General features: G+C 40.3%; 1 protein-coding gene across 11 annotated transcripts in view; it reads right to left on the bottom strand.

Annotated features, from left to right (window-relative positions):
- The window catches only part of adgrb2 (adhesion G protein-coupled receptor B2), a 286,386-nt gene that overhangs the window by 123,581 nt on the left and 150,139 nt on the right, over window positions 1–12,666 (bottom strand). For 10 of the 11 annotated variants that reach the window (XR_012599510.1, XM_074686141.1, XM_074686147.1 and 7 more), the window contains exons 4-5: window positions 12,113–12,301; window positions 456–617 (exon numbers count right to left, since the gene is read on the bottom strand). Coding sequence is in view for 10 of the 11 variants with exons in the window: in XM_074686141.1 (XP_074542242.1) it covers window positions 456–617; window positions 12,113–12,301 (351 nt within the window). In the remaining variant the exon portion in view is untranslated. The remainder of the gene's footprint in view (window positions 1–455; window positions 618–12,112; window positions 12,302–12,666) is intronic. The other variant, XM_074686150.1, reaches the window with a different exon arrangement.

Raw genomic sequence — 12,666 nt, 5'->3', positions numbered from 1 at the left:
TTATCACTACCTGCTGGCCTGGGACAGTTCTGTGGACTTCACAGCTATTCCTGCCTTATCATGTGGACAGAAAATTATTTCACAACAACTGATCTGTCTGGAGCTACTGTGTAAAAAAAATGGTGCCTTGGATTTATTAGTAAATATAAATAATCTGGAAGGATTACTCTGGTGTTTCTAGGGCTGTAATAACTAGTGATGGTGGTTTGGCAGTTTGGGACATGAATGAAAGTAGTTCAAAAGAAAGCTCAGTCTGGCTCTTGGGTTGCAAAGATGAGACAAAACAAGGAAAATGTCTGTAAATGTCAGAGATGTGACCATAACCCAGCTGTTTTTTTTCTTTTGTTGGATGGAGGAAAGGAGTCAGGCATCAGTGAGTGGACAGAGACCAAGACAGAGCAAGACTGAGACAAGACTGTTTGGGTGTTTTGATGTAGAATGGGGATGGTACTAACCAGGACACACTGCTATGTTGCAGAGTTTGGTCTGTATCTCGGGCCGTCCACAAGCCAAGGCCCCGCCTCCGTTCACACACTTCCTGGTTCGCGTCCTGGAGCCCCGCTCACAGGTCACAGAGCACAGACTCCATAACGACCACTCCTCCCACAGCCCATGCACTACAAACACACGCACAAACACACACCACATGGGGATGAGGAATGAGGGAAGGAGGGGGAAAGGGAGGGGGGGCATCTCATAGCAGGCAAAAGGGTTAGAAAATGAGAGAAACATAACATATTAAATGAGGCATAGCACATTCCTTAAAAAACATGAGGGAGGTGACATTCGACCTCCAAACAAACATTACAAAGGAAAAGAAACACTGAGAATGAATCTGTACTTACATGTTGCTACATGAAAGAAAATGGAGGTTAGGAATGGGCATTTGAAGACATGCAGTTAAACAGCTCGAGTCATGAGGAGGAAATGAACGTGGTAAGTTTGCTTCTGAAATTATTAGCGCTTTCAGTTTGTGAACTAGAGGATCTGAAGACTTCAAACACTTCAAACACCACTTAAAATATTAAAAATGTTTCTCTTCTTTCCCCCTCCTCATTCCTGTTTTTCTCCTCACTGCATTTCTCATCTCGTTTCAGCAGCAGATGCATTTGAAGCAAATCAAAATAGAACAAACGAACTTCGGACTGGAACAAAACTTTGCAGATAATGAACGTTATTTCAGACTTCTCCGGTGATTCTGCTCTCTTCTTACCGGTTACTTGAGCACTATGACACTGACAGATTGTGCCATGTAAGAAAAAAAGACACACATTTGCAAAAACACACGCACAAAAATAATTGCCTAAAGCATTTGGTGCCATTTGACCTGAGATTAGAGGAAATAATGATGGCAGACGAATATTTAAAGGAGAAGAACACAGCGGAAATGTTCAACAGCAGACTCCAAAGGATACCAAAAGATGAAGGGCAGGACTGGTTAATGAATGTCAAGAGGGAGGGTAGGAAAACACATGAACAGAAGAAAAACATAAAGACATTAGAAAGAATTGAGCTGATAAAGTGGAATAAAGAAAAAGCTAGAGCCATGAGCAGAAATATTCTATCTTGATGATAGAGGCATGTTCAGCTCAGACGTCAGAGGAGATGAGACTTGTTGAAAGAGATGGAAGAAAGTAAGAGGAAGCCGGTTTAAGGTGGATGCAGAAGGAAAGATAGAAAGCAAGATACAGAGAGAGGAAGGGGGAAACAGAGCCACAGAGAAAAGGAGAGAAAGTTTGAGACAGCAAGATGGAGATAGCTGGTCCTGTGTTGAGCAAAGCTAAATAAATCATGGCGATAAATAATTAAGTCTACTCTGTGAAGGAAGGCTCAGAGGAGCAGGAGGAGAGGGCTGAGAGAGGGGGAAGACTGGTATTAAAAAGTTCAGAGAAATAGGGGCTGATAAATAGTGAGACATCTTTCAAATCAGTAAGACAGTCACTGTCTCTTTAAGCTACTGTGTTACTGTGAGCTATAAGAATGAAGTCTTTACTTTGTTACTGAATTTGACTGTACTGATAACCAACAATGACCCTTGTCAAACTTTGAGCTAGCTTCATTAGCAACACCAGGAATGACTGCCAGGAAGCTAACTTAACATGCTAACAAAGCTAGCAGCAGGCTGTTGTCATTTGAAAGAGTTGTAAATAAGATTATTGCCTTATTGATATTCATTGTGTTAGAGATTTTTATTTCTGAGAATCATCAAAGAGCATATCCCAACTGTAGGCCTGTTTATTGCGCTAATTATGCTTGTTAATTATCTGTTTTTTTGATCATACCATTGGCTACCAAAGTTTTCATTTGACTAAAACAGAGCACTTAGCACTGGCAACACAAGCTTAAATCTTTCTCTTTTACTTTTTTTGATTAAAACATTGAACATTTTTGTCTGTTTCTAAGGATGAAAGGAAGATTAATGGGATTCTTTTTTCCTTTTTAATTTCCCAGCATAAATTTAAATGGATTTTTCAAAGATGTCAAAAAACATCAGAAGCTGGTTGATTTTTTATTTCTTTGAATCAAAAGTCCTTTAATTGTGTGTGTTCAAGCTGTGGTTGTTATGTCCCTGTCACACAGATCAGATGTAGTAACAGAAGTGTTACGACAGAGACAGAATCACCGTGAGTTGCTGGAGTAGAAAGGAAGGAACAGTGATGTGTGTTTGCATGCCTGTGTGTGTGAGGCTCCTACTGTGTGTGTACTCAGTGAGACTTCAAGCACTGTGATGCATTGTAAAATCATACACTGGGGCACCAATATCATGTTGTCATGTGATCAGTGTATAAATGAAAGGTGGTAAATGACAACCCTATATATGCCGTTTCAGACCCACACAAGGGCTAAAGTCTGTTTAACCATATGATGATGTGTTAAACAGTTTTTTTTCTAGAAATCTGCCTCTGTCACAATTTCCATTATGTATTTGATCATTTATTGATCATAATTATAAAGGTAGATCTTGTAAATTTTGCAGCGCAGACTGACAGACAGACAGACAAAAGAAAGAAAAAAAAAACAATGGAGTGTGCAGGTATGGTAATCTGATAACCACTGATGGCAACTGTTCTAGAAGCATCTGTCAGTATGTTTACAACAAACAGATGTTACACAGACTGGTAGTTTGTTGAATGATAGAAACATGAGCAACTTTACAGCTACCTGTACCCTCAGTACAATATGATAGCTTATCCTCCTCTGAAGATGTAGTCGGCTGAACTTCCCCAACCCATTTATGCCCTACAGCACAGGTGTCAAACTCGTGCCATGGAGGGCCAAGAGGCTGCAGGTTTTCTATCCAACCAAGAACTTCACCAGCTGGTTTCACTGATTAGTCCCTGCTCTCTGCTTGAAGGTGAGGTAATCAGTGGAATCAGCTGGAGGAGTGTTTGGTTGGAAGGAAAACCTGCAGCCTCTTGGCCCTCCATGGCATGAGTTTGACATCCCTGCCCTACAGTTTCCGGGTCAAAGTCATGTGATCCGTGAAGCATGAGCAGAATACTCAACTCAACTCAACTCAAACTTTAATTATAGAGCACATTTAAAACAACCGAAGTTGACCAAAGTGCTGTACAAACACAAACAACACATATGGCTTAAAATATCTAAAACATAAGCAAAAGTCAGTATTTATTAAAATACATTAAAACACATAAAACACATAAAAATAAAAAAATAAAAAAATAAAAATAAACATAAATAAATAGGATGTGCACTCATCTTTGATTAAAAGCCAGGGAGAAGAGATGAGTCTTTAAAAATGATTTAAAAACCTCAACTGAGCTGGCGGAGCGGATATGCTCAGGCAGACTGTTCCAGAGGCGAGGAGCAGCCGCCATGAAGGCCCGGTCACCTTTAGTTTTTAGTTTTGTTTTTGGGGGGACCAATAGCACCTGCCCCGAGGATCTCAATGTCCTGGCCGGGACATAGAGATCCAGAAGCTAAGTCAGGTACTGGGGGGCTAGGCCATTAAGACCTTTAAAAACAAGCAATAAAATTTTAAAATCAATTCTAAAAGCAACTGGTAGCCAGTGCAAGGAAGCCAGGATAGGAGATATGTGATCAAATTTGCGCTTTCCAGTAAGGAGAAGGGCAGCTGCATTCTGCACCAGCTGCAGGCAGTGCAGGAGGGACTGGTCCTCTGCCAGATTGGGTCCTAGTGACCCAATCAACCTCCAACAGCTTATCTGGGTTTGTTCATCTGACTTCAGAGAACCAGAAATCCGTCCACAGCAGTTGGTCTGATCTGTTTACATGTTCATAAGTTGATTTTTTTGTTTTTCTAGGATACTGAATAGATTATTTCAACATCATGCTAATTTAATGCTTGACTATCAGTAGCATACTTATCAAGTCCGTTAGCATCCAGGGTTCTGTTAAGTTTAAAGTATTGCAGGAAAATTACATTAAAGAAATAATGTCAAACTATCAGTTTTGTCCTCCAGTAACTCCTAATTTGGTTCCAGACATGCTGACATGGTAACTGATTTACAGATAGTAGTGAAATGGTTGGACATTCAGACGTAACTTTACTGTGTTTGCTGACGTATTCTGATATTAAAATTAGATTCAGCCCTCATTGGGTGAGTTATTTCTTCACAGTTAAGACTTTTCACCAAAATTTGTTCAGAGACTTCAGATTTGTTCAGAGCTGGCTCATGTGCAGCCAGCTGAAATATCTTTGCATTAGAGGTTGGACAACACTTACTTTCAAATACTGACTTGAAACAAAATCATAAGGCTTAATTTCTACAGAAAGAATCGTCTAGAACTTTACACACTTACACGTCAATAAGGCTAAATAAACACAACTCATCAAGAGTGCTGTTATGTAGATTTTTTCTACATCACTTATTCATCTGAATCAAATCCCCATCTTTTAAACTCAGTACAAGTGTATCTGAAGTCTGACTCTGCAAACCTAATCAATTAGCCAATAAAATCAAGCTTGAGGCAGCTTTGAAACTGGGACTCAGTGAAAGAAGGAAATATCAATTGTAGATGGGCAGAAGGGTAGAAAAAAAAATCTGATATGAAAATCAGCATAAGACAAAAATGTACTCCCAGACTACAACACAGCTCGTACACATGATGTTTCCCAGTTATAAAAAAAAAAAAAAGCTCTATTGTCTTTCCTGACACCAACCACTACATTTGCATGTAATCACACATCTTTCAGTCCAACTGTGCACATTAAAGGGAGCTTATTTCCATCAGGGTTGCAGTCACAGAGGGAGGTGAATGAGAGCGTGTTTACAGCAGCAAAATAAAAAAAAAACAAATAAAAAAATTTCAACAACGAGCCAATCACTGATGATCAAACCTTTTGTGACAGATCTGTGAAACACCCGGTCACCGCTAGTTCATGAACTCTAGAAATTCCGTCTTTGTGAGGCAGATTAAAAATATGCTGTGGAAAATGTGTGGAAGAAAGAAGCGCATCACTTCCAACACGCTGCATTCTGATGCAATGGAAGTAATATCAGATAAGAGGAGATAAATGTCCGTGCTCATCTTCCTTTATTTAAAATATGCACACTCACACACTTACCAAAGCACATCCGCAGCCCTCAGAGAATGAGTCTATGTGTAATGAGGATACATGACTTCAATGCATGTCTTTAAATCAATGCAATTAATAGACATACCCAAGCGTCTGTATTGAGATACTTTTGATGAGCCCATTCTACATGGTAAACATGCATGATGATGAATCTGAGAGCCACCATCATTAGCGGCAGCTCCATCTGAGGGCACCGCACAGCGTGTCTACAATACTTGTGCGTTTGATTGTGTGTGCTTGCCATCTGCACAAGTCTGTCATGACTCTATGATTGCATCCTTGCATGCACCCTCTGTTTCTTGCTTGAGTGGTTGCTGGAAGTGTGGTGTTGCAGCATTTGACTGTGCACTGACCCAGACACACTATATTCATAATGCAGGATTGTTCTGCTGCATGTTTTAAATGTCACTGAATCTATTGTAAATAAGCATTCGCTAACTTGAACAGAAGTGAGGGGTACCACTTCACTTTGCACGCTTTGGGGCATAAAGGCCTTTTAAACTTCAGCACAAACCCCCCCCAACCCCCATCCAAAAAGGAAAAAAAAAAGTTAATTTGCTGGACCAATTACTGCCTAGTTTGCTTTGTCAAGAGCTGCACTATTACTTCAAATTGATTATCTGTATCACCTTAATTTAGGAGTTTTGGCCATGATAAAACAGGGAGGGGAAAAATGTCTATTTTCACTTCATTGGCTTTATGTCCAAGCTACTTTTCTTTGATGTTCCTAACTCGCGCAGACACACATAAAAGCATGCACAGAGTTGTGCCCAGAGACATATCCACCCACACTCATAACACACCCACTTCTAAGCCCAAAAAACTTGCACAAACACAAATAAATAGTCAAGAAGCAGAATGGAAGAAACTGGCAAACATGTCGAAAAATTAAGCATGCAGACTGCGAATGCTCCCCAGCTCAGGATGCTTTGGGAGAAACTGTGAAAGCGTGTGCTCACTCATACTTGTGTGCCCTGAATGTTTGTGGTTACGAGTAAACGCATATGAAACAGAGTTAAGAAAATCAATTCACTGCAAATCTATCGGATGAATCAGGAAGTTGGCGAAACAAGCAAACATGTTCTGAGCAGCTGGTTTGAAAGGAGAAACTCATGAATACAAGCATGAGTGTATGTATACTTAACTCCCTTTTAAAAATATATCTGGAGATGGATCCTTTAAAAGCATTTCACTCTACAGCAGGCTTATTGGCAGCAACTCTTTGATATTGCGGATGTTATATAAGGATGTCAGGAGTAGTTCTTTTGGTACAGAATTGGCATTAAGTGGTTGAAATGGAAATACAAATTACTGTGTTCTTGATTAACTCATGTGTTTGTGCATGTGCTACTGGGGACTCTACTTTATGTTCGCTTTTGATATAGTCCCATCAGATCAGGGTTAGCCAAGGCTGTATCAATCAGCAGACATACAATAGCAGATCAAACAATATTGATTTTGACTATAAAATGACATTATTAAGAAAGAGATAAAAATAAGAAATGTTCTCTAAAAGAAATCACAATTGCATTCAGTTCATTGAACACTTTCATGTCCCTTTGCAACCACCTCCACACTCCCAGTCTGCTTGAATTTGACGTGATCTCATTCAGGCAATCCCTGGAGTGCCCCCGCACCCCTCCAGAGCTGCGTCAGGAAACATCAGAGGAGTAGAGGGAAAAATGAGAAAATAAACGGAACATAACACAGCCACCAATATTCCATCAAAGGAGCAGCTGAGGATATTAATATCGACGCTGAATGGAAAATGAGGCACTTAGACATACAAATTGCGTTGGCCCATTTGCATAAAAACAAGATTAGCATATGCACCGACAGGGATGGAGAATGTTCCCCTCGCTTCCCTTGTTTTTTCACAGTTATTTCAATGAGTTTACGGGGGGCTGACATGCATCAGTAAGCACTGAGTGACTCCTCACTCATATGTGAACGCACTCATGTGCTGCAAAGGTACACAATGACTCATTTTCATGGACATTTCAGACAAACTTCTGAAACTCGTACAGAGAAAACGAGCAAAAAGAACAGTGCAATTATGTGACAAATTAGCAGAGCACTCTAACTAATGACACTTAAATGATGCTTAAATCATGGAGAACAAAGCTGAAACGACACCCACATCCGATGCTGACACAAACATGAACAACACAATCAGCACTCATCAAAACCATGAAAGTTTAATGTGGAGGCCTTCTGCTCAGAACATACAAGCGAAGCCACCATCCAGATGCTACTTTACAGGCTGCATTGCTACAGAAGGAAGCTTCAAGGAGCTTGGGGTGCACAGGGTGTTGAAACTAAGGTCAGCATGACATCCAACACCTCTTTTGCACCCCCCAGAAGTAGTAGCTACTTGAACTTAGGAGGTCGGACTTGCGTTTGTGGATGAATAAAGGGATGACTGAGCATCTTTGGGACCTTGGCCCTGTTTTTACAATCCTTCTATACATCATTCAACACTTTTATACTTCTGTTTTATGGTTGTTTAAGAGTCCGGTGTTATTTAACTGATCTTGAATTAATTTAAAGGTCTCATATTATGCAAAAATCACTTTACTTTTAGGGAAATTCATGGGTCTTTCACTTTCCCCCCACAAAATGTGATATTGAATGACAAAAACTCAAAGTGGAAAGCTTAGCGTATCAAACTGACATAGCTAGATTTCAATCCAGCATTTATCAAGGAAATGTGCCAGCTACACTCAGTAAAACTGTGCATGTGTGTGTTAGTCACTTCACGGCTGAATGCTTTCCCAACTTTGGACAGTACAACAGAGGGCTAGTGAATAGACTGGTCCTGAATCCAGGTGCATTACCAACCATCCACCAACAAACCTCTGACTCTGGAAATGTGAGTATTTTAAATGCTGTGTGCTGTGGAGCAGATGTAAGAGCTTTTCTTCAGTGTCCCCCCTGTCTCTGTGTTAGCTTCAGGATTCTAACTTTAGCTGCAGTTAGCCTGTTGTTTTAGCCTGCAATGTTACGATTTAAGAGCTTCGCTGTTTTCTAAATATTGTGCACTCGGAGCTCGTGGCACCGCTCTCAGTGGCGCAGAAGAGCGGGGCAGAAGGTCACACCCACTAAATCAGAGCATTCTGAACAGAGGGGCTATGAGAGCCAGGAAACAATACTGCTGTGCTTGATTTATTGGCTTTTTGGACCAAAACATGTCACTATCATTTCATGAAGACATCAATGATCCATATTAAACTGCAGAAAAGGAGCAAAATATGGGACCTTGTATGTAGTGCTGATGGTCCATAGCATGCCCTTTCAGTTGTTTTTGGCAATTATTGGTAAGTCTTGTCCAATAACTGGGCTCCACTTTGTAGCTTAATCCCAACAACCACACTCTGACATTTACAAAGTTAAGTCTCTGCTCTCTCTTTGAGTTATCCATCCCAAGAGAAGTTGTGAGCCCTGATTTCCTATTCAACATCCTTTCTTCAAATTCCCATTATTAAAATACCCATGAATGAAAGACACTGGTGCTGTATTCCTGTGATGCACTCTTTTATGGTGCTGAGAGGTTTGCCTGGAGAATACCCCTCTGCCTGCCAACCAGAACAACAGGCTGTGCTTCCCTCCTCTCTTGCAGCGAAGCGACAATGCAAGCTTTTCTGACATGTTCCTATGACAGTCGACTGTCAGTCCCCAAACACTGCAGAGTCGTAGAGAGAGAGGTCAGTCTGTCATTTTTTGCTGAAAAAGAGGCTGGTGGAGTAGACTGTCTGATATCGTATCTGGCTCAGGCTTGATTCTTTCGACTGCTCTGGGTACAGCATACAATGACGGCATTGCTCAACTCAAAGTGGAAAGCTTAACGTATCAAACTGACATAGCGAGGCAAAGTGCAAACTTTATCATAGTCTATGCACTGTGTAGGCATAGCAAGCATAAATACAATATGGTCCCTTGAAACTTATTGACATTCATTTTATTTTTTTCCAGTTCTGATGGCTTTCAGCCCTCAAATGGCCATTGTACCATTTTATAACCAGCCCCCAGAAAACCTTTTTTTTTTTTTTTTTTTTTTTTTTACTTTGTAACTCTTTATTTTCATTTCAATTTGTTAAAAATTCCAATTCATCCCTTGTGTAAACATTGCTTTTTATTGAAAAGCTTAAGTTACACACTGCTCACAGTACAACTAATGCTGGGCTCACACCAAACGATTTTCACAGTCTCAGACTAAAACCTGAAAATCTTTAATAAATCTTGGAGTTTTACTGGAGTCGTGGCGCGCGCACGTGCTCTCGATCGTTTAGTGTGAGATAGTAATCTGCGCTGTTTCATGTCAGTCTTTTCCCAGTCTTTGGTTTGCGATGGTATCAAACATGTTTGATATTATCGGAAGTCGCAGTGACGTCACACGATCAACAACCAATAGATGAGCTCTGACGAAAGCGTAAACAGGAAACCAGGCAGATATGAAGGAATGGAAGCAATGGAGGAGCGACGGAGAAAATGGACCGTAGAAAAAGAGGAGCGAATGGTGGAGTTAAGTCTTGTAAACAGTGATCCTGCAAGATTCACAGTCTTGGTAAAATCTCAGTCTGAGACTAGGGTGAGACTAAAACTGGTCTTTAGATGTGAGCAGGTGTGAGCTGAAAGTTTCTAGGAGTCTTTTCCAAATCTTTTCAAAGTCTTATAATGTGAGGGTAGCATTAGAAAGCACCGGGGGTGCAGACAGAGATCCAGCTGTGACATGCTAGCAGTGTGGACATTAACTCAAGCTTCTAGCTTTAAACTGGAACTAGAGAAAGCTACAGAGGTCTGTTTTGAACAATTGAGCCCAACACTTATAAGTGGCTCTATTTTGATCCATAATGTTGTGTTTTATGACTTGTACTTGGTCTCCCTTTGCATTTCCTGTCTGTAACTTTGCGGTTTTACAGGTCTTCCTTGAACCTTGAAAGAGTTTTTTTTTTTTTTTTTTTTTTTTTTAATGCCAATGGGACTAAACTGGTTAAATAAAGGTGAAATTAATTAATTAAATAAACAAACAAACAAATAAATAAATGAATAAATAAATAAAATGTTATTATTTATGTATTTTTTTTTATTAAAAAAACAAACAAACAAAAAAACCCTGGTATGTATTGCCCCAACTTCCTTCTATCTCAAGCAACATGTAAACATGTAGGTATAACACAAAGGGTGAATAATAATAGTAATAATAACAAATATTATAAATATATTTACTTTTTACTGTAATTTGGCCAATCCACTGTCTGATTTTCCTAAAAGGGCTGTCTTCTTTTAAGTCCAATGGTTCAGGACAGAGCATTAGCAGTAGAACAGAGGCCAGACGGGAGGGAGGCAATGCCGTCCAAGATTCACTTCAATTGCAATCATTGCAATCAAATCAGAGCAGAACAGACGGCACTTCAGAATTTCATCCAGTAAAGGCCCACACCAGCAATCAATCAAGAGCAGAGTCATATTATTCAGGATGCACAAGTTCCCTCGGCGACTTGATCTGGCTTAATTGTGTTTTGTGTTGCTGGAGGGAAGGAAAGATGGAGATCATTCTCCTTATTTAGTTCTGCCTTTTTGAAGGAAGTGTAGAGCGGAATACATCAGCCTGTCAGTCCATATAAAGTCTCTGTTTAGGATTACCAAAAGAGAACCAAGCACACAGTAGTTATCGATAAGATTATCCTCAAACACTTGCCTATTTGGAATAATGTTTTTTTTTCTCATGTGTAGCTCTTCATCAAGACCAAAATAGATATGTATTATTTATGTGAATACACCAAAAAGAAAGAGCACAGCTCTGAAAGAAAAGTGAGAGTGGAGAGGAGCTAAAGATAGAGAAGTCAGAAAGTTTGAACTTCTGAGCTCTGACATGTCTAATAGACTTACTGACATCAGCTCAGGTGTCATGTCCGTCTGTCTGTATCTTTCACTTTCCCTCTCTCAGCTGGCCAGTAGTGTGAATTAAAGTGACAAAATGACACTCTCATACTGGAGGGACTTTTTTTTCTGCTCTACCAAGGATAGATTGCGTTTTGGCTGAGCAGATCCATGTGATGTGTGTAATTTTGTGTGTGTTGGTGTGTGAATACCGCCCACCTCCTTCAGAAGTGAGTTTCACACTGTCATTATTTCCTTCGGTTTTGCAGCTTTCTTAGCACGTTGTAAATAGGCAAGTAAATGCCGCATGGGTGAGACAGGATTTGAGCAGAAAGCCTTCATTTAAAGCGACATTTCACTTTTAAAAGAAAAGGCTTCCAGAAGTTTGAATCCAGGTTGGGAAAGCTGCAAATAATGTATTTGTATGTGGTCCACATTTTGCAAAACATTTTGCGTAATGTTTCTCGACATTTAATCATTGCTGCTGTACATCCAGGCATGCTCTGCAGGTATCCTTGAGATGTCACCAGGCATTTACAGATTCCAAGACCTAACCTTGAATCCTTTATTATTCTGCCATCAAAGCGCACATGATATAAATAGAGCATCTTTACTGCAACAGAGGAGTAGAATCCAGTCAGTGCCACGATAATGTTGGCTTCAACGTACCTGAGCCTATGATCCCAGGATCGCCTGGACAGGACGCAGTGTTGTTGCACATGCGTGTTTCCCGCAGGGCACCGCTGCACAGAGTCCCATAGGGAGAAGAAACACACGATCGTGTCCTCACTTGCCAGCCTTGCCCACATGTGAGGGAACACACACTCCACTGCGACCACTCCTCGGCTGCTGGGTCACCTGAAGAGTTAGACAGAGATGGACACAGTGAGTTTCACTCTGATTAAGTTTTTTGTGGCAGCATGGATACGTGTTTTCTGCAAGAGGAACATCACACCCATCCATGAGATGATGATACAACCGTACAGTTCCCACATTTACCGTCTAAAACTCTCACTACAAATTTTCTTTTATTTTTTAAGGACTCATAGTTTAAAGGGACGACAAAGACATCATGGAAACAAGATGTATCTGACACCTCTTGGCTATATTTCACTTCCAATTCACCCGCCACCGAAAGCATCAAAACATGTTTTCTTTATTGATTCCTGTTAGCAACTCTTGGTTTGTCTTTGCTCTTTATTTACTGAAATAAATTGAAAGCT

The sequence above is a fragment of the Halichoeres trimaculatus genome, unplaced genomic scaffold, assembly GCF_033239565.1.
Source record: "Halichoeres trimaculatus isolate MK-OKI-2021-1 unplaced genomic scaffold, fHalTri1.1 fHalTri1_scaffold_14, whole genome shotgun sequence".
NCBI classification, from domain to species: domain Eukaryota; kingdom Metazoa; phylum Chordata; class Actinopteri; order Labriformes; family Labridae; genus Halichoeres; species Halichoeres trimaculatus.
The sequence above is the reverse complement of the archived record's forward strand: the minus strand, read 5'-3'. Positions and strand labels throughout refer to the sequence as shown.